The sequence below is a fragment of the Phallusia mammillata genome, chromosome 2 (genome assembly GCF_965637545.1).
Source record: "Phallusia mammillata chromosome 2, kaPhaMamm4.hap1.1, whole genome shotgun sequence".
Classification (NCBI taxonomy): domain Eukaryota; kingdom Metazoa; phylum Chordata; class Ascidiacea; order Phlebobranchia; family Ascidiidae; genus Phallusia; species Phallusia mammillata.
The window spans coordinates 25937142-25959255 of NC_137253.1; the positions used below are offsets into that span (position 1 = coordinate 25937142).

General features: G+C 38.2%; 3 protein-coding genes across 3 annotated transcripts; 1 reads left to right on the top strand and 2 right to left on the bottom strand.

The window, feature by feature from the left end:
• Positions 1–424: 424 nt before the first annotated feature.
• Positions 425–11624, top strand: LOC145215377 (dmX-like protein 1). Its single transcript, XM_080084073.1, has 2 exons — positions 425–8832; positions 10485–11624. Exons 1-2 carry the CDS (start codon positions 504–506, stop codon positions 10892–10894), a joined length of 8739 nt encoding a protein of 2912 aa, XP_079940199.1. The 5' UTR covers positions 425–503; the 3' UTR covers positions 10895–11624.
• Positions 11566–13126, bottom strand: LOC145215380 (bis(5'-nucleosyl)-tetraphosphatase [asymmetrical]-like). The gene is made up of 2 exons (XM_080084076.1): positions 12915–13126; positions 11566–12142 (listed from the first exon to the last, which is right to left on the bottom strand). Exons 1-2 carry the CDS (start codon positions 13030–13032, stop codon positions 11829–11831), a joined length of 432 nt encoding a protein of 143 aa, XP_079940202.1. The 5' UTR covers positions 13033–13126; the 3' UTR covers positions 11566–11828.
• Positions 13127–13274: 148 nt separating this feature from the next.
• On the bottom strand, positions 13275–21809 carry LOC145215378 (eukaryotic translation elongation factor 2-like). Its single transcript, XM_080084074.1, has 16 exons — positions 21654–21809; positions 21046–21260; positions 20587–20768; positions 20304–20512; positions 19935–20168; positions 19693–19806; positions 19438–19576; positions 16962–17157; positions 16588–16711; positions 15234–15340; positions 15031–15166; positions 14802–14945; positions 14479–14688; positions 14043–14225; positions 13827–13959; positions 13275–13683 (listed from the first exon to the last, which is right to left on the bottom strand). The coding sequence occupies exons 1-16, from the start codon at positions 21654–21656 to the stop codon at positions 13490–13492; spliced, it is 2523 nt and encodes an 840-aa protein (XP_079940200.1). The 5' UTR covers positions 21657–21809; the 3' UTR covers positions 13275–13489.
• Between the last annotated feature and the right edge of the window lie 305 nt (positions 21810–22114).

The following is a 22114-nucleotide window of genomic DNA, read 5'->3' on the forward strand; positions in this document are numbered from 1 at the left end:
CAAAATTGTTTTTGTCAATGGCCGATAAACCTAGTTACCTAAATTATATGCCACATTTAATTTAGGTTTTGTGCTTTGGCACCAAAATTCAATAATGAGCATGCATGCATTTATCAGTTTATGAACACTTTACTTTCCAAGCACCTCACAAAAAATAAAATTGCACTGGACAAATCTTAATTCGATGAATTTAAGTGTACAATCTGCAAAGCATGTAACAAACCTATTTGAGATATAACATGGAGCATGTTGCATAATTGGAATAGGTGCTATCACATAGGTATTATCCTGCAGAGTATATTTTACGTAATTTCTCATGCTTTGTCATAAAGACTTGCTTGACTGGCACAGAATGCTTGTTTTGTGATGTTCGGTGGTTAAACAATAGGGAAGCATTTATGCCTAAATGCATTTTACAGAATTTTTATTTCTACTTTTCCAGACTGTTGCTGTTAGTAGCTGAAGGGTACCAATTAGTAGGTTGTATTGCTTGTACATGCATAATGAAAAGGCATCAAGTTTTAACTGGATCAGCAAATCCTGGAAATCACTGCTACAGTGTTGGAAGAATTAATGATTTTACATTTTGGGCATATGGTTCAGGATGTGACCTTGTTATTTCATGCTCTTCTCATGAGCCAATACAAATTATTGCAAGTAAAAATGATGTCACAATAACTGCATTGGACTGTACAGAGACTAACGGAAATATTGCTGTTGCCTATGGTAACACTATTGAAATATTTTCCCCAAAACTGTTAAAAGAAAGTGAGGTTCGACTGTATGCTTGGAATAGGACTTCATCTTTTGCTATTGGAGATTCTTTGGGTGATGCTCGGATTTTATCATGGAACTACATGGGAAACCAACTGCTTGTAGGAAGTTCAGTTATCAGCTTGTGGTCCCTACAAGTCAATTCAAATGCAACCACAGAAAGTGTTTCTTTTCAAATTACTGATGAGAGAATAGCTGAAAGTCAAACAGATTCAAGTTGGTTTCACTGCTGGAGTAGTGGCTTAGATGAAAAACCAGTTGTACTGTCATTTTCTCCGAACACTTCAGTCTGTCCGTTATTTGCATCCATAGCTACTGGTGAATGCATGATAAAGGTTTGGTACAGTCGTCAACATCGAAAAAAGTCAAGTTCATGGTTTTCATCAAGCACACAATCAGCACATGGATTTGACAACATTGCTTATGACTTTACATTTACATATCTCATGCACCCACAACCGGTGATTGGTTTTGAATGGAGGAAAAACTTTGTTTTAGATGGTAATGAGCGATTTTCAAATACTCTTATTAGTTCATGTCAAGATCAAATTTGTAGAATTTGGTGTGAAACAAAGCAACCAGTTTCCGGGCAACTCAAATTCCAGGCCACTAATGCCTCTTCAATTCACAGGAAACGTAAAAAGGAAGAATCTGAAACAGACTCTGCAAAGCGTGCTGCCAGCACACCAGCCTTTAGCAATTTGGAAATGACTTTCACCAATCCTTTAATTGGAAATTGTATGCACCAGGATGTACGCCACTTTCATATTGCTGCATCAATCAACCCTATATCTGATATCCCACTTTTGCCTGCTTTTACCGCTCCTAACCAAGTAACAGATTGTTCAGATGACAATACACCATCTGTGTTCACTGTCCATTGGCTTAACAACAAATACCATCAAATGCAAATGATGCATAACAAGTGCACACATCCTGCAGCAGAGACAGAACGAGTTATAGAGTCCATTTCACAACACGATCATAAAGTTGATGTTACTTCTGAAACTTCGGAGGGCCATGAACATGGCAGTTCATTTACAGGTAGCAGTTTAGAGAAACTACTGAATAACTGGCGTGAGTCAAGAGATGCTCTTTATAGCATACATCCTTCAGATGGGTCCTTGCTTATGTGGCACATTGACTGGTTGGATGAAGACAGAGCCGGAAAAATCTGTCAGCCACAAGTTTGTTTTTCATCTCGCATTCCGTTGGCATTTTCAAGTGGAGATGCAGCAACACTTTGCCCAAGAATGATTTTGTTTGTTAACTACACGACTGAACAAAACATACTGCATTCTACAAGCTACATGAGCTTTCAGTCAAAAACAACTGCTCAGGAGTTACAAAGCAGAACAATATTCTCAAGTGTTCAGCTTTTGAGTAAACATCATGATGGCAGCCTTAATCTTTGGCAAATTACCTTCACTGATACATCTGACTTTGCTTCAATTACAAGTATATCCCACAGTGCTCGATTTTGTGGCCATTGCTTCCACCTTTCTGGTATATTGTCTCACCCCTTACTTCCCCTTATGGTTACCACTGCCAGTCACCAGACATCAACTTGCGAACCAAAGCAAAGTGAGTTAATACTGTGGAGAATGGACCCCATTGGACCACTTTCATACTCTGGGGGTTTATCAGAACTAGCTAGAGTGGGATGTAAAAAAGATCATCTATTCAATAATGTTGCATGGTTTCCAGTACTATTTCCAAGCTGGTGTTTAGGAATAGAGAACAATTCCCCAAGCACAGCCTTGATTGCTTTAAGTGAAAACAACTTGCAAGTGTATCAGGTTGTGGTTGATGCCAGTAAGATTTTGACGGATATATTATCTCCAATGACACCTGTGGAGTCATTTGATGTTTTACAGCAGAGTTTAGTCTCCCAGCAGTCGTCGGCGCACCCAGGCTGCCTTCTGCACTTGTCAATGAGCAAAGACCTAGACAGGCCATGGGGTAAAATTGTATTTCTTGAAACCTTTCCTTCTAATATCATGGAAACTGGAAGTAAAGAATCTCACATGTCCATGAAGTTTCATAAACCTTATTTTGTAGTCATGCTGGAACAGTCCGATGATAAGGCTTGGCTGCACACATGGAGCATAACATTTTCCGCTAACATGGCTTCAGTCCATGGCACAAGAAGTAGAAGAACAACTGTTCAAATGTCAGACTCCTCAGAGGAGGAAAGTGAGGAAGAAAATAGAGAACATTCACCAACGGTGTTTTCCCATGTCAACGTTCACGTAAACAAGTTGTGCAAGCAACAGCTGGTGTTTCCGGAAAACTGCAATGTTGTTAGTGCTTGTTCTTGGGCAGGAAGGTTTACATTGCTGTTTGCATCTGAGCAGGAAAATCACCTTTACCCAGCCCCTTATCATTTGTGCACAGCTTGCGATAATGGGAGTATGTACTTCTGGTCTTGCACTGTGAGTCAAAACAAGGAGACTGCCAAGCGTGAATGTGATTGGCATTTGTTGAAAAGTTACAGTACAACAACCCTTCAACCACCTGAATGCAGCATTGCCCTAAGAGGAAAACCAATAATGATTAAGGCTGCCAATCCAACTTTGCTCGCTTGTTTATCAATTGTAAACTTTGAAGATGTTGTTGTCACAGTTTATGAATGTGCCTCAAGTGGTGGTTCAATTTGGAAAGAACAGGATGTTATTGAATTTTCTGCATTCACCAGTATGGATAGTTTGTATGACCAAAGTTTTCATCTAGATTGGCTTTCCCAGGAGGAAGGTTCCTTCTTTCTGGTTGTTGGTGTTTCAACACATTTGCAGATCTATGCTCTCACTCCTCGAGATCCCACACTATCGAATAGCAAAACCAAGAGGCAGATAGATGATGGTTTATCGCCAACGAAGCATCGCATGATCAAGCAGCACTCTTTAGACTTGCACACAAGACAGAAACTGGCTTCTAGCAAACTTAGGCACGCCGAAGAAGGCCTTAAGTTTCATGACCAATCTTTTCAAGAAGATACTGAGATGGGATGGAAACTTATGCACTGGAGTAAACTAGCAGATCTTGATGTTTGTCAGTCTGTGGAGACATGCAAAACTTCTCAACAGGGTCAAAAACATGGATCCAGTAACCATGTCACTGTGTCCTGGGCTAGAGATGGTATGCTTGTTGTGGCAAGCACCACAGAAATGCATGTGTTTAGTCAATGGATGCCTGATGGAAAAAGTAATCAATATGCGCAGAATCCAAAAAACTCACAAGATACTCAAGTTGATGGAGAGCTTGTAATTGGACTTTCTGAATTGGTTGACAAACTGTGTCCTTCCCTGCCACAGTATCATCCCCATGTCCTATCTGAGTTGTTAAACAGTGGACATTTGGATGTTGTTAGGTCCGTGCTGATTCACTTGTCAATTTGCATGAATGGGGACTACCGAGACACCACTTGTTGTCCAGAAGTCTTGCAGTATGAAAAGTTTCAGTTTTCCGAGCAGCTATGTAGTTTGGGCAGCAATGTCACACCATTGTCATTGTTCGAGCTCTTGGGACCGGATGGAAAAATTAGGTCAAACCTGGATGAAAGTAAAAACGAGCAAGTCACAAAAGAACAAAGCAAAGCAAATACAGAAGAACTTTTAGAGGATTTTTTCATGGATATGGACAAGGAAGAAGATCATATAACAATAGATGATGAACTTGATGAAATTCTTGGAATCAAAGCGAGTACCAAGAAAGGGAAGAAGTCTGATGAAAAAATTGATTTGACAAAATTGGAGCCAAACTACTTTGGCAAAGAGCATTGTCATGTGATCCATGAGTTTCTTATTCACAATCAACTGCCAGGTCTGTCCAGTTTTGACCAAATGGAATTGATGGCACTTGCTGACACATTGGAACTGACAAATGCTTCCAATCTGAAGCACTCTACAAGCGAAACTAGTTACACCGACAGTCAGGGTGCAATGGGACTCACTGCAGGAGAGAGGGGCTATGCTGTTTCAGGTGGTGGAGCTGGTGCTTTAGATAACTGTGGATTGCGATATGTGATGGCATTGCACAATCACTTGTGTTTGCTTAATTCTCTTCCAGCTTCAAACAGAGCTGCATTGCTAAAGCAGGGCCTCAACACATGTCACTTCGCTTGGGCATTCCACTCTGAAGCAGAAGAGGAAATCTTGTCATTATTGCCGAGTGTGCAACGTCGTGCACCAGAATGGACAGAGCTTCAGGCCATGGGTGCTGGCTGGTGGATACGATCCACTGTACTGCTTCGGAAGCTTGTTGAGCAAACTGCAAGGGCAGCTTTTCTGAAGAACAATGAACCACTGGATGCAGCTCTGTTTTATTTAGCTTTGAATAAGAAATCTGTCCTGTGTGGTTTGTTTCGCTCTGTCAAAGACTCACGAATGTTACAGTTTTTCCAACACAATTTTGCAGAGGATCGATGGAGACGAGCTGCATTAAAAAATGCCTTTGCTTTGATGGGCAAACAACGGTTTCAAGAGGCAGCTGCATTTTTTCTTCTTTCAGGATCAGTGCAAGATGCTGTAGAAGTTTGCATTGAAAAGATGAAGGATATTCAGTTGGCATTGACCATATGTCGATTAAGAGAAAATACTGATGTCACCCATCACCAATTGCTACAAGTTCATGTACTGGGAGATGCAGAAAATCCAAATGGTGTCAAACAGCCACACAGTGATGGGTTTTTGAGAAGCATGGCATATTGGATAATTGGAAAATACGATCTAGCAGTCAGTACCTTACTGCACAAGGTTAAATACGAGGACATCACAGACATATTTAATTTTTACATTTACCTGCGGTCACATCCAATTTTGTTAAGAAATACTGCTCAAATGACTGGTGCTAAAGGCGTAGCTTCTTTTCCAGGTACTAAATCTGGTACCTTGATTGGTGTAAATAATGAAGAAAGGCAACTAATATTTATGACAGCTGTTGTACATTTGGAAGCGGGGTGCCCCTTGTTAGCCCTGGACTCACTTTCAAAACTACCGAAACTTTGTGAATGGCATGAACCGTCTGTTGCTGTACAGTCTGTTGATGAACCTAAAGATCGGCACATTGACGTTATCAAGGAAGAGAAGAAAAGTGTTGATTGGAGTCAGCCTATTGATATTGGTGGCAGTGATGAACTTGAGTTGGATTGGAGTGATGAAGAGGATGAGTCAGAAGAACATGATATCGTTCCAGTGGTTACCAATATTCCTTCATTAGATCCGGAACCTGTTGAACAGTCTACGGCTGCAGAAAAACCAAACACAAAGCATGATGTCTTTGCTCATCACTTACGCATGACTGCCTGCTTTAAAATATTTGTGCAAGAGGTGAAAGCCATATCATATGCATACTGCTCTGATGGTGGACTTTTACGGTCCAAACTGTATGTCTGGCTTGAAAATGCTTCTAATGTCTTCCATCGAATATTTGGTCTAAATGAATTTGATGTTGATGAAAGCCTAAAACCTTCTGTGGAAAAACCACATCGTGATGACTCTTCAAGTGACAATGAAGACAGCACATCTATGGGAAGCATCTCTGGACTAGGCAGTATAAATCCACCACCATCTCTTCATGAACTTATCCTCGCTGACAACCATGACTGGAAATCCCGTCGAATTGCTCTTCTCCGTCGAAGAAAATGGCTTCAGCGCCACCACAATTTCTTGAGGACCCTGTTGTCATACTGCAATCTTCATGATTCAGCTTTTTGTTCCCTAGCTACGATGAGAATGGAGTTGTTGCTATTGTTGCAGGAGTCACTACAGGACCGAACTTCAACCCATAGTCTATCTTCTCCACTACCACATCCTAGTGAAAACATTCCACTGATAACATCAGTGGTTGCTATGTGTAAAACAGTGGTTGCCGATCCATTAACCCATTTGAGTCACATGACCAAAGACATACTGCGAAGTGCTTTTGTGTTTACCAGCGCTCCACATCCAAAGTCGGCAACAAATTACCAAGAAACTGTTCTATTGTGCAGTCAAGCCTCTACTCTTTCTTCTTGTATATATCAGAGCTTGTGTGACACCAGCACTCCAAGTTATCACTCTCAGTTGCTAAAAGCTGATGGAGTTTCTGTTGGATCATTTGATGCTTGTTCATTGGGTCATTCTCCATCACAAGTTTTTTCAACCTCCTACTTGCAGCAGACTCCCCTTCATCCATCTGCATATGTCGCACCAACTACTCTTCCTACACAGTGGCCAGGTGTTGCTGTTCTTCAGTCCATGCTCAATGCAGAAATATCTCATGCCGAGAGCAGAACCAAAATCATCATCTTGCTTTGTGAAGCAACCACTGCTGTTTATATCAGTTTGTTAATCCATGCACTTCACACCAACAATACTGCGCTGATGTACAGACTTACCAACCACAACTTGGGCAGTAAAATGTGGAATGCTGTGTTTGGAGGTGGAGTAAAACTTCATGTAAAATATGCAAAGTCAAGACTAAGTGTTGATCAACAGCCATCATTATCAGGTGGCCACAAGATTAGAGATCGCCTTAATCATAAGTTACTGCATCCAAATGATAGAAAAACTAGCATAGCTTCATCAGGGGGACAGGAACAATCTGCCTATCGTGAAAAGTTTGTGCCACCTGAAACAAGTCTCTGGGATTGGTTTCTTACAAAGCCTTTCATGGCCCCTTTAACTGATGAAGGGTTGGGATTTGACTCTGATGCTGAAAGTGATGATAGCTCATCTGTAACATCGTTTGGATCCACTGTGGATGATATGGAAGATTTTGATGTTGACCCTGATGGAAATGAGCAAAATGAACAAGACAATAGCAATTCATACAGCTGGAAATTGATGCGTTTGGGTGTTGTGGAGACAGCAGCCAACAATTTACAATCATTTATATCACTTGCAGGGTTTGACTTGAATGAGCTAAGTTCAAATTCCCCTTTGCTCTGTGCTATGTTGCAACTGCTCCAACAGTGGCGCTCTGAGCTAGTGAATCAAGTCGATGAATGTGGAGGTCCTCCAAGTGGATTTTTACCTTCTTTAAAAAATGCAAATTATGTTGCTGCCACATCAGGTTCCCCAGCGCAAAGACCTGCAATGTTAAAGTATCGAGTCATGTTGGAGGCCAACAATACACCCTTTGATGGTTCTAGCAAGGAATGTATGGGATGCAAACGACTTTGGCATAGTTTGGTTAAAAAAGAAAACCTGCAAGAGATGTTTATTAAATATATCTTTCACCGAAAAGCAACAGAAACTGTTAGTTATGAATACGAGGGCAGTACAATTTCTGTGCAAGAAAATGATGACGCTGAAATAGTCTCAACTAAATCTGTTGGTGAGTTTGGAGGCAAAGTAAAAATTCTGCACAAAGAGTCTGATCTCCTTGCTGCTTTTTGCATCAATAAAGTGAACTCTAATTGCATTGCCCTAGCTTCAGCTAAAGACATCCAGGAACTTGACCTTTCAACTTTACTAGCAGCTGACAACTGGACATGGGTTGATGACCTTTCTTCTCAATCCAGTGGAACTGTAACCCACCCAAATGACGAGGATTTTCTGTTTGTTTCTGTCCCAAACAAAACCCCTAAAGTTCCTCCTGTCTTCCTTCCTGGTTCTCATTCCGCTGTCCCATGGTCTAGCACCAGTCAAACTGGTCAGGGTGCTAACATCTTGATGAAACGGCCTGTGGGTGGAGTCAGGCGCATGGAATCACACCCGACACTGCCATATTATCTCACAGGCAATCGCGATGGTGGTGTATGTATGTGGGAGTGGGGGCATCAGCAACAAATTTCACAGTATCAGACGCCTGGCCAATTTGCTAAAGTGTCCAATGTGCATTTCAGTGCTTTCGGAAATAAAATCAGTTCAGTGGATGCTGATGGGTATTTAATGATGTGGCAAGTCAGCAATGCATCAAAGCCATTCCTGCGTCATTTGTGTCATGACCGTGGGGTCAATGACTGTTGCTTCATATCTTCTGCAAGTGTTGTGGCCACCGCTGGTTTGTCCAGTACCAACAAGAACGTTGCAATTTGGGATACGTTGATGCCCAAGAGGAGCATCCTTGTAAAAGGTGTGTTACTAATAATGATTTTTTTCATGCCATATTGTTTGTTAAAGCTTCGATTTGTTTACTGCATATAAATTAGTAATTATGGGTCCCCTTCCTTGAAGGGGACACATCTTGATTTTACTCGATTTCTTTTTTTTTTTTTTCTTTTTTTTTCGTCTTTTTTTTTTTCTTCCCTGAAGTTTGTCCACCCCATTTTGCCCTGAAATGTTTGATGGATTTGGATGAAACTTTCACAGATGGTAGATATAGTTGTGTAGATGTGCCATCTGCTTCGTTTGTCATGATAACCCCAGTATTTACCCCGCTAGCCCCCAAAATGTAAAATGTGGTTTGTGCGCACCACAAACGTTAGTTTTGTGTGATGTTATAAAGACAACTACATATGGTACTTATGTTTAAGGATTGCTTGGTGAACGTGTTTGCGGATAGCAGTCAAGGGGGTTGTTCACAACCTTGTGACGTCATAAGTCATTAGGGTTGTTTGTTAAAACGCCCCCTAGTGGTCAAAATTGAAACATTGGCCAATTTGGACAAAATTTTACAGGATTGTTGTTTGGGTCATCTTGTGACGTCATAAGTTATTACGGTTGTTGGTTAAAACGCCCCCTAGTGGTCGAAATTGAAACATTGGCCAATTTGGACAAAATTTTACAGGATTGTTGTTTGGGTCATTGCAGTTTCATATTTTCAACATTAGGGTGAAGAACCCCATCAGTTACCCCACTAGCCCCCTAAAATGGGTGAATATTTAAACAGGGTCGGAATTGGCTGAAATTTGGATAGCTTGTATAATTTGCCATTTACAATTGATGATTGTTGTGTTAAAACCTGTAGCCCCAGCATTTACCCCACTAGCCCCCTAAAATGGGTGAATTTTTAAACAGGGTTGGATTTGGCTGAAATTTGGATAGCTTGTACAATTTGCCATTTACAAATGATGATTGTTGTGTTAAACCCTGTAGCCCCATCAGTTACCCCACTAGCCCCCTAAAAAGGATAAATTTTTTAAACAGGGTCGGAATTGGCTGAAATTTGGATAGCTTGTACAATTTGCCATTTACAAATGACGATTGTTGTGTTAAACCCTGTAGCCCCAATAGTCACCCTGCTAGCCCCCTAAAATGGGTGAGTTTTTAAACAGTGCACAATTGTTGGAAATGTTATGCCATTTATAGGTATCGATTGTTGTGTTTTACTTCTTTGTTTTAAACTAGACAAACTTTAAACAATGCTTGAATTGAGTCGATTTGTATAGTTTGAACTTTGCATAGCATGACTATTTAATCCTAGTACCAATCACAGTGTTTTACTTTACAACACCAAAGTTTCTTATGGTTATCTCTTGAAATGCAGTATTTACAACTTTGCATGTGTGGGGACCCATGAGTTTCTGCCTGCAGAAACAACTAACGTTTTAAAAGACGGTGGCAAATATGGGACCCAATATAAAATAAGTGAAGGAATTATATTTATGTTTTAAAATAGATCATAGTGTATGTGCAAGGGCAATATGTGCTAAGCCACCCTTCTAGTTTATTTTCATTTTATGATATTTTGACCAACTTATTTAAAGTAATATGCAAAATCAACTAAACCTAAGGATTTGAAATGAAAACACATTTTTTGATAACGTTTTATTTGCAATCTCACAGATTTCACCACACATGAAACAACAGGAGCATACTGCATTCAATACATGCCAAGATACCGGACACTGCTGGTGGGTGGAAAAAACGGGCAAGTGTCAGTTTTTGATGATCGTTGCCTACATGGACCGGTCAACCGATTTGCTGCCCATGAATCTTCAGTTAAATGTTTGGCCATGGACCCACAGGAAAGGTTTTATGTTACTGGGTCTGCTAGTGGTGCTGTAAAAGTATGGGATGCCCTAACTCACAAATTAAAATATGTGAGCAACCATGAGCATGCAAGGTCCTCATTGTTCCGCAACTTTGGTTCGGGCACAGTCCAAGTTATTGCTACAGAAGAACATTTGCTGACCTGTGGGGCTGATGGATCCCTTAAAATGAAAACGTTGCCTGATTCGGACTACTGGAGATAAAACTGACAATATTTTCCTGACTGATTTGTCATGAGCAGGGGCTTGAAAGTTAAACATACATTATATAATGTTGTGTAAACTATAAAACATGGCAATTTTTAGTTATATATGACACAAATGAAATTAGCAAATATACACACTTTCAGGCCGTTCCTGGATATAAATTCTAATTTATTTTAGTACTTTGGTTATTTGAAAAAATGTGCATTGTAAAATTGTGCAAACATACCTAAAGAGTTTGAATCTTTGCCCAATTTTCCCAGTTTTGCTTATTGATGTTTTAAATCCCTTATTGTGCAAATAACAGGAAAAAATTTTGTGTGTTTAAATAGTGTTTGGTGGTTTGAATTGTATAAGCAATGTCATAAGTTTACTGTTGAACAAAGCATATATCTACATTCTTCATGTATCAGTCCTTAATTGGCCCCTAAATCTAGTTTTCATTTTTTTTAAAACCATAGCCTTAATCGGACCTGGCCCTGATAAACTGTGGTAATGTTAGTGCCACAGTTCCAATGATGGTCTACTACATTCTATGCATTACTTCTAATAACACAATGTATTTGTTTCCAATGAAAATGGAGGTAATTTATAAAGTGTTTAGGCAAACTAAATTCTTAAAGGACACAGGTTAGCAATTGCTGTTCCAAGTTAATCAATGACTTCAAAAATGATTTGTTTCTTTTATTTGTGCAATATTTTCACCCAGTAATACATGTCTGTGCTGTGGCCTGGTGTGTCAGAAGTTTATGCAATAACTAAAATTAAGATCTTTTGGTGAAATCCATGGCAGTATTGGGGAATTTCAATAACCAGCAGCTGGTTACATAAACCAAAAAAACAAGATGTGGACAAAATCAAAAAGGGAAGTGGTTGTTCAAAATGGGGTAAAGGCATAACTGTTAAAACGACAAAGACAAATTTACAAATAAAGTCACGACTGTCTTGTTATATACTCATGAGCCTTTTTCAGTGCATCCTGCATGTCATCATAGCCCGATCTTTGCATAGCTTCTGCAATTGGCAGCCAGACAAAGTCTTGATGTTCATCTGACAATGTCACTTTATTTTTGGGATCTTTAAGCTCGGCTAGCCAGTATGTTACCAGCTTTGGTTTGTTTTTCACTTGATAATTAAGCTGTATTTTGAAATCCTTGAGCACAGTGAAGCTTTCCTTGTCAAACCCAGACTCTTCATGTGTTTCTCTCAGTGCTGTTGTGAGGTCATCCTCTCCTGGGTCAACATGCCCTAAAAAAATAACTGTATAAGTTAATAAAGTCAGTTAAAACAAATATGAGATATAAGTCTCAAATTGAATAAACTTTTTTGCAAAACAGGTGACATCTTGAACAGATTTTTACAGAGATTGCCTATGTAAGTAGTGTGTAGCAACTTTTTTATTCTGGTCCCAAGAAAAGAATCATGTGTTTTCTGTTTCTCATCTTGCTTTTAACGCATAAATTGTTGACTGGGGGTGTGGGGCCTGTTCTTAAACGCTGTGTAAATGCTTAACCATTAGGGTTATGGAATTATGAATACTTTTTGGAAAATACAGAATGGGATGGTTGGAGATTTTAATTCCTTCCAGAATTAACTGCTATACTGAAATAAGCTGTTGGAAATGGGCTTATTCACGGCATAAAATAACAATATATATGCACAGAATAAACAGGAAGAACCCATTTTTTTCATTTCTGTAAGGTCAAGTCATAACTCCTCTATGGAAGTCTATTAGTCCAGTATCTATTCAGGAACATTTTGAACTGAATGATTTCGAAATAAGTAACAGTCTAGTTTGGACACCAACTTTTTTAGTTAAATCAAATCTTAAGGATTTTAAATATACGCAGATACAGTCAGTATTGAGCATGCATACATTCATCAGTTTAAGAACACTTTACTTTCCAAACACAACAGTACCCCAGTAAAAATTATTCCCAGAAAGTTGAAGTTCACCAGCTGGTATAACAACATTATTGGCAGTAAATTAGGTCTACTACATTAAAAAAATCTACTTTACCTTTGGGTGGTGACCAATGGTGTTCACCATACGACGCTTGCAGCAACAAAAACTCAACAATGCTGGAGGTGCAGGGCCTTCGAAATAAAATTAAACCAGCAGCTTTTACCAAACCCATGGCGTTGCGTTAACTTCGCGCATGAGTGATTTACTATTAGCTACTCAAAACGGACCGAAAAATTGTTCCACTAAAAAAACTCAATTTGACTCACTCCAATGGCACTAAAATGCCTGTTTCATAATATGCGTTGGTCCTTTCTGTTTTACAAACTCTTTTTACCTAATATTTAAGTCAATTGCCTTAAGAAATTGGCTAAACTGAGCCACTGAAAATTTTCTGAAGCAACACACATCCAACAATCCATTCACCAAGATTTTATTAGGCTCTGTTCAGCAAAACAAAATGCATCTACACGACATTAATTGAACTCAGCGTTGACAAATCATTGCTGTACTATTTTTGCAGGCAACTAACCGAAATGGAACTTTACAAACTTAACTGGTGGTAAATGAAGGAAGGACAAAAAACTATTTTAAATACATTTGAAAAAAGGCATGGCTGAGCAGAGTAGAAGTTACAATTTATCAAAGTATTTGTCAAGGGTAGGAATTTCTTCTTTTATGCTTTTACGCTTTCTTGTGTCCATGACGATCTTGTAAGGCTTTGTGCCCTCCTCCAATGGGTCGCCAGGCATTACTTGCCAATGATCAAATACAGCCTGTGGGAAAGCTTGGCCACCAGTTTGTGAACGAAGATCAGCAGTAAAACCTTCAACATGCACAATAGTTAGATCACAGTTGGATAAGAGTAATATTGGTTTTGTCCATAAAAGTGTGAAAACATCAACCAAAAGTTTTTATTAGATGGTAAACTATCAAAAAATAAAATGCTACTAAAAATGCTGTACCCACCAAATGACTCGTTTACAGGCAAGTAAGCCTTTACAGAGAATAATGGAGTTCCTGGATTCTGCGATTCCTCAAACACATGCCCACGACGTCTGTTCAGACATCCATAAATTCCACCCACAGCATTCTCCGGACACTGTTATTGTTATTTAAACTCAATTAAATCAAAATCTATAAAACTGGAATTTACAACTCAAGGGAGATTAAAACACAACCTACCTGGATTTCTACAAGATACACAGGTTCCATAAGTCTTGGTTTTGCAGTCAACTGAGAAGCATACATCACACGGCGAGCAGTTGGAATAATCTGTCCTCCACCACGATGAATTGCATCAGCATGCAGTGTCACATCATGAATGTTAAAGCGAACACCACGCAGGTTTTCTTCACAGACAACACCCTGTATTTGCAAAACATGGTAACCTTGCAATAAAGTATAAGCCACAGTTGTACTAAAAATGCCTATGGAACAAAATTTGTAATGTTTTACATGGACAGCCATAAGTAATTGAACTTGGCCAAACAAACATGTAAAATGTTAAATATAGATAAATGCTTTTTGTAAATTGTATAAAAAATATTTAGCAAAATAAAAACACTGCTTCAGACAGAACTCCACATAACAGCACACATTAAAAAAAGGTTTTATGTACCTCTTTTGATGCCCATTGGAAGCCAGCCACAACTGAATCTTTGATTTCATGTAAGTACTGTACAGCCTTGGTGCAATCAATGAGCAAGTTAGGTCCAGTGCTTTCTGGTCCGAAGCACCAGATCTTTCGTGCTTCATTGACATCATAATTAAACTTGTCTGACAAATATCTGCCACGGGTCTTGAATTCTTGTTTACTGTTGACATCACCCTTAAATTCACAAAACGGTATGTTTAACAAATGCTTTAAGACCTACATTCCAAATTAAAAAAAACTAATGTGTATAAGTCTTGGACAGGTCAAAAATACAAACGTTTTTTTACCTCATCAATAGCCTCAGGTAGGCCGTCTGGCATGGGGGCAGCCTTCATGTACAAACGATTGTGCTTGTTTGGACTCTTCGACAAACACATTATATCAGACTCTTCTGACACAGTCTCACGGTAAGAAACCACAGGATCAGATTTCTAGAAAAAATAACATTAATTTTTACACAAGAAAGAAGGCCAAAAATACTAAATACAAGTGGATGAATATTCATTCCAGTCTAACCTTGAGAGGGATGCATGCATGGTCCTCTTCCAAATCCTTGAGACAGATTTCAAGATGAAGTTCACCTGCACCAGCCACAATGTGCTCACCACTTTCTTCAGTGAGACACTGAACCATGGGATCAGACTTTGCTAGACTAAAAACATCATTTTTGACAACAACATTCCTCAAAAAATGAAAAACTTTGCTTTGCTGAAACTTACCGCTTGAGACCTTCAACCAATTTGGGCAAATCTTGTGGGTTTTTGGCCTCAACAGCAACACGCACAACAGGAGACACACTGAATTTCATCTGTTTCATGTTGAAGGCCTGCATAGAGTGCAAGTTGGGTTTACTGACAGGTACATATTGTTGCTGTTACAGTAGGTTTAATATGAACACAAATAGCACCAACTATTTTGACATATAACCTATTGTAAAAAAATCTTAAAAAATATACTTTGTTTGTTTGTTGTTTTAAAACACTCTGTGCTATTTGTAGTTTGTTATTTAATGTTCCAGGTCATCCAAAATCCAAATTTGACATTTGTATCAAACTATTGGAATGGATGCAAATTCATGCCCTGACCACTGATAAAATGTAAACACATTTATTGACACGGATATCCAGTTTCTTTATCCACTACATCAGGGCTTCTCAAACTGTGGGCCACGACCCCAATTGGGGTCGTGCGGACGATAATTTTGGTGTTGCGAAACATCATGCGTTGTTATGTCATTGTCACAATAAACGGCATAAGTGCGTACATTTATTGTTTAAACATCATTCACATGTATATGCTATACCAGGGGTGCACAACCTGCGGCTGTGACGTAAATAAAAACTCTTTTGACAAATATTTTGATTTTTAAACTGGTCTAAACACATTTTGTGGAACTTAAAAGAATATTACCAACCTGGTAACCATACATGCCAGACTTTTTTATGCCTATTGTGTGCAAACAATGCAAAAAAGTAGATACCATAAGCGTAACAATATAGATTATGACAGCATAAAAGCTAAGACTGTCAATCTGTGTATCAAGTTTGAAATTAATTTAGGCTTTTTAGGCACCATTAGATGGCATATATATATATAATGTATAAGTATTTCTTTACATCAGTAATTTTAAAACACAAGCAAGCAGACGGCAGTTAGTGAAATAAAGATCTGTGATGCGGCCGTCATAGTGAAAAGGTTGTGCACCCCTGGCCTTTACCCATCAAGTGGAAGAAATTTCTGTTTTCAAAGAGGTCACAGAGCAAGAAAGTTTGGGTAACCCTGCACTACATATTAGAGCAATATAATTGTTTGTTAAGCAGTGACTAAGTTTGCTAAATACATTTGACATTGGGGTCATTTCTCAATACCGCACAAACACTGCAAGGCACCAAGTTAAGCCTAGACTGTATAATAAAGCAATCAAAAAAACGGCATCCAGTTTAGTCATCCAATGGCAGACAAACCAAATTACTTTTGCATGTATTTTACGTTTGAAACAACCTTTTTATAAATTACCAAGTTATTCGACTGTGATCATTCTTATAATTTGCCTAAACTTTTTTGTTGCCATACCTGGTCATAGGTGGACAGAGTTCCTGTTTTTACCAGGTATGAATCCACACCGACCAATCCACAAATGTTGCCACATGGCACATCCTCTATGGCTTCAATGTACCTTCCCATCATCAGAATAGTCCTTGAAAACACAGGATTTGTTTTTGACCAAGTTTGAAAGACATCAAATTTAGCCCAACAGTATTAACCTGGAATAATTAATACTGCCAAAAACATAAAACACACTTTTGTCATAGAGGGTTTTCAAGATTATGTAGGTTTATTCTACAGTGATGACACACATCTTTCTTATTTATGGTTGGACACTGCTTGAGATTTAGTACACAAATTAGAACCTGCAATTATTCGAAATCATAAACATTTGCAAGTACCTCTGGATAGGTTTCACATAAAGATCTTCCTTCTTTCCTGGGACATAGTTAGCTCCCATGATTCGCACCTTCTGCCCAGTGGCAACCTTACCAGAGAAAACTCGTCCGAAAGCATAGAAACGTCCCTTGTCAGATGTGGGTACCATTTTACTGATGTACATCATTAATGGGCCATTTGGGTCACAATTTTTCACAGCTGTAAATGTATACCCGGTTAACACAAATTAATTACGTTTTAGTTGTTCAAGTTTTTTTACAATATTTCCATTGCACATACATAAAGGAAAAAAGATGCATTCTATGTACTATGTCATCTTACATTTGTATACATATTTAACTAAGTTTTTATAGAATGTTAATCATATCAAACAGAACTAGAATAGTGGTTTTCCTATATATTGCCAGTTTATATATACTACATCATATTTAACGATGTATCACATATACCATTTACTATATTTATAATGGATATATATTTGGCACCTACATTTCATTGGGACTCTATCTTTTTCCTGGCACTTTATAACATAATTGTTTCTACAAGCATAATCTAATGGGTCCCCACACATATGCATATGCGATTTGGTAACAGTAAAAATAGGGCACAATCATTGTTAGATATTTACCTATTTACTATACACATCTACACATATGATTGTTTGTGCAAGCAAAAACGAATGGGTCCCCACATGCGCGTTTGCGCGGATTTATGGTAAACAAACATCCTGGCTATTTTTAGATTCTTAAGGAAAAACTTAACCAACTTTAGCCTTAACAAAACTTTAAAAGTTTTGTCTGTATTCTTTTTGCATCATTATTGTCATATAATTACAAAAAACAGTAAATATGAACAGGAAAAATACTTTCAATTTAATCTCATGCTTTGACCTTGATATTGTCCTTCAAGGTCAGTTTTTAAACACAATTTTCCAAAACTGAAGTTATGATGCAAGTTATCACTGATAACTTAATAAAATGACATAGCATAGCTGCGCAAAAACAGCTGATTTCTAATCACCACTGTCTCGTAAAACGTCCGTCCGGACGTCGACATCAAGCTGAACACTCCCGCTGCATTCACCCGCCTTAATCGTAAACAAGTGAATTCTGAGCACTCCCACTGTATTCACCCGCCTTAATCGTAAACAAGTGAATTACAGTGTACACATATTATGGGTTGTAAAAGTAACTATTTGGCCGATTAAGGCAAATTTTTAAATACTAAACGAATAACCTACTGCAAACAATTGTTTAACATTTCAGCACATTAGGGCTTGTATTTCTGGCCTAAAACTTATTATTTTGGCGTTTAAGGGGTAAAAATGGGTGAATCCAATAAAAAGTTACAAAATTCTTTAGAATAGCTTACATTGCACCAACCAACAAAGCATGAAACTCTCAGATTATGTACTTGGGTCAGTACAGCCGTTTTTAATTTTTTTCGTTTTGGGGGCCTGTGGGTGAACCGCTGGGTCGTTTGGGGTCAAACTTCAGGAGGATCAAATTCGGAACAATAACTAACATCTGTGCAAATTTGAATAAATTTGAAGCACTCTTTCTTGACCAAACGCATTCAACAAACCAGCGGTAGACAGAAACGAATATTTTGGGGTTGAAGGGGTGAAAATGGGTAAATCTTTTTTTTTAAAGTAGAAAATTCTTTGAAATACCTTATATTGCACCAAACAACGAATCATATAACTCCTAAATGAAGTACTTTAGCAAGTATAGCCGTTTCAAAAATTTCACGTTTTGGGGGGCTGTGGGTGAACCGGGGGATCAAACGGGGTCAAAATTCACATGGACCATCTTTAGACCAATATCTATAATGTGTGTAAATTAAAAAAAGTTTGAACCATTCTTTCTTGACCAAAACGTGGGAACAAATCCGCGTTAGACGGAAAAAAAGAAAAAAATATGGACAAAAACAATATGTGTCCCCTTCAGGGAAGGGGACCCATAATTACAAAATGCTACATATCTGTAATACATGTGTAAGCTTCCTAAATAATGCATATTGTCTCAAAATTAGTTAACAGGGCAAACTAAGAAACCACAATGGTATTTAATATATGATGTCTATCACAGCAAAATTAGCACAATGGCCCATTTTACAGTCCAAAACAATTGGGGCCTGAACCATGACCACTTGACAGTGATAGACAGCAATTTTTATTAAAGGTGACCAACAACATGTTGATTAACCTATATCACCATCATTCCCGACTAGTTTGCATGCAATGCTTTTCTCTTAACTAAACTTAAAGGTGTCCTTAATGATCAGGCAGTGAATACAATCACTGGCTGCCATATCACTTTAGCCAGAAGAGTGGTTGTTTGGGCAAAAATAACCAGTTTCATACATACCATTTGTCAATACATGCGTTAAAAATTTCTGATGCCAATAAATTAGTTAACTGCCAAATAGCATTGCCGCTAATTAGTCTAACATTGTTGAATGTCTAAACTCACTTACCAACAGCAACTTTGTCATCCATAGGACCTTCATAGAGAAGCTCACATCTGTACTTCTGGGAAGTGACTGGTGATGGAAGGTGGATGGTAATCATTTGCAGAAGAGTTTCTCCAGCTGGGAGCCAGGTTCGCATAAACGTCTACAACATTCACAAAACCCCAAATGAATTTTCATTGTCAGTGCATGCAGTGCATGTAAATTTTCATCGTCAGTGGCTCAGTGCATGTATTTTTTTGGTATGTGACATATATATACCTTAAGAAGCTGTTTTCCTTCCAGTTCCCAATCCTCTTTCTTCAGTTTTACATTGATCTGTTCCACTAATTTTTTCAATGCATCCTTTTCATTGTTCATAATGTTTTTGAAAACCTGAAGTGAAACAAGAAAAGATAAGTAGCGTGACAAAGCATTTTTTACAATGAAAACATTAACCAGCAAATTAAAAGATTTTGAATAAAAAAAATGTGAAAAGCTTGCATACATATAAACATAGATACCTTAAAAATTGGCTCCAGAACAAACTTGTTAAATCCACGAACACTACCCTCACTAAGGGTTTTGGTCCACTTTTTGGTTTTGGCATTGAACGAATTGTCACCCCACAAGCGCTTCATCAGCTTATCAACATCAATTTTAAACTTTGCGGCATACATCTCTGCAAACTGTTTCAGAGAGAAGGCCCAACCATGAAGACCAGAGCCAAAACCTACAGTTCCAACAGTGGGATCAACCTGCAAGTTAGCAACAATTGTTTTCATTAAATTTGTCCACATGTTTGTAATACAATCAACTTCTTTATAGTTAAGTTGATACCTAACAGCACCACATATGTGGGAGTTAAGTTGCATTTAAGAATATCATCATACCATTATGGGACCCATTGGACCATCCTCTTCTGCATATGTAGCAATAATGACATTGATGTTCTCCACAATACGCTGGAAAGTTTGGTACATGTCCTCTTCTTCAAGCTGCAACTCTAGCAAAGCACGGTCCATCTTGTTCATGAACACAATGGGCTTGATCTTTTCAGCAATAGCTTGTCGCAGCACAGTTTCCGTTTGGACACATACACCTAATAACAAAAAATTTTTATTATCAATTGTCCAAGTACATTAAATACTAAAACTAAGAAACTTTGTATCATACCGCTAACACAGTCAACCACCACCAAAGCTCCATCAGTAACACGGAGAGCAGCAGTAACCTCCGATGAAAAATCAACATGGCCTGGTGAATCAATGAGATTAATAAGGAAACCATTTCCATCAGAAGTTTGCTTGATCCATTTCATGTCAGCATCACCCAGTTCATAGTACATTGAAATTGCACTAAAGATAAAACATAAGATTAGTTTCTGCAATGCTTTATTTAAAAGAAGAGCCAGACATGTTTAATTAATTTTGTTTAATCTCCAGTCTAGGGTAAAGCATCTGATCAATAGTCATACTCACTTTTGACTTCGTATTCTAAGCTCAATTTGAACTAAAAATTGTTAAAAGGTTTATATAATTGTGTGAAAAAAAAGAGGACAAAATGGTTTGGGAATTTCAACATAACTACATGTTGTTTCTACATTTAAATTTTCGTTCCATCTACATAACTTACGTAGACTTGATGGTAATGCAGCGCTCCTGTTCATCCTTACGGGTGTCAGTAAAGCGAGCTTCACCAGCCTTGGAGTTGGCAATAATTCCAGCCTTGCTGACTAAAGAATCGGTCAGTGTAGACTTGCCATGATCAACGTGGGCAATCACGGACATGTTTCGGATGTTCTCCTTCTTGTCCATGATCTGACGGATCTGGTCTACAGTAAAGTTCACCTGTAAACAAATAATGGATGGTAAAAAATATTCTTGTAACTTACACTGTGTTTTAGCTGTTTGGTCACATAGATGTTCACATTACATCATTACCAATATCTCACCATGTTTGGAAATTCTTTTTGATACTACACTTTACAAACACCGCATTGGAATGGTCAAGGTAACTGTGCAAGGTTAATTACATGATAAAGATGTGTTAATGTTAGGAGTTTACAAATAACACACAAGAAACCCGACCAACGGAAACCGAAACGAAGACAAAATTGGACATGTTGTTTTATATCCAATTAATCCACCGCGTACAAGCAATTTTTAAACGTTCTACCAACTTTCATATGGGTAACAAGCAGTTTTTGTTAGCATGATATTATTAAAACTACAAAAACTTACCATTTTGTCTGCTGTTTGGTCAACTTTCTCAGAGCAAAATATAAACTGCCACTCAAACTGCGAGGGCTTTGAAAAGGATTGTCCAAGCACAGCGAACCTCGACGTGACGTAATCAAGATTGCGCAACAGACTCCAAATTGCTGAAACGCAAAAGTAAAAATATATATTTTTAATATGATACAAACCAATAGTTGCACATATAACTTATGAAAAATAAACATTAAATCGGCAAATACATCTTGTGTCTTTCTACAACTGATTTTAAGTGAAACACGTGGCGCTATGTGACGTCAATAATTAAATTGTACGCATGATTAACCTCAATGACGTTGGTGTTTTTTAACTTTTCTTTGACAGCGTTGTCGCTGCTGAATTCTTTGACCTTTCGTAGTGTAAGTTCACAAATTAAAAAAGCCGAAAAACATATCACTTGTGTTTAATTACCGGTTGACATTAAAATA

Coding starts and splice junctions, on each gene's coding strand:
- LOC145215377 (XM_080084073.1), top strand. CDS start 504: ATGAAAAGGCATCAAGTTTTAACTGGATCAGCAAATCCTGGAAATCAC. Junction 8,833..10,484: donor GAGGAGCATCCTTGTAAAAG/GTGTGTTACTAA, acceptor GCAATCTCACAG/ATTTCACCACACATGAAACA.
- LOC145215380 (XM_080084076.1), bottom strand. CDS start 13,032: ATGGGTTTGGTAAAAGCTGCTGGTTTAATTTTATTTCGAAGGCCCTGC. Junction 12,143..12,914: donor CCATTGGTCACCACCCAAAG/GTAAAGTAGATT, acceptor TTATTTTTTTAG/GGCATGTTGACCCAGGAGAG.
- LOC145215378 (XM_080084074.1), bottom strand. Junction 17,158..19,437: donor GGATGACAAAGTTGCTGTTG/GTAAGTGAGTTT, acceptor ATACATTTACAG/CTGTGAAAAATTGTGACCCA. Junction 14,226..14,478: donor TCCAATGGGCATCAAAAGAG/GTACATAAAACC, acceptor TTGCAAATACAG/GGTGTTGTCTGTGAAGAAAA.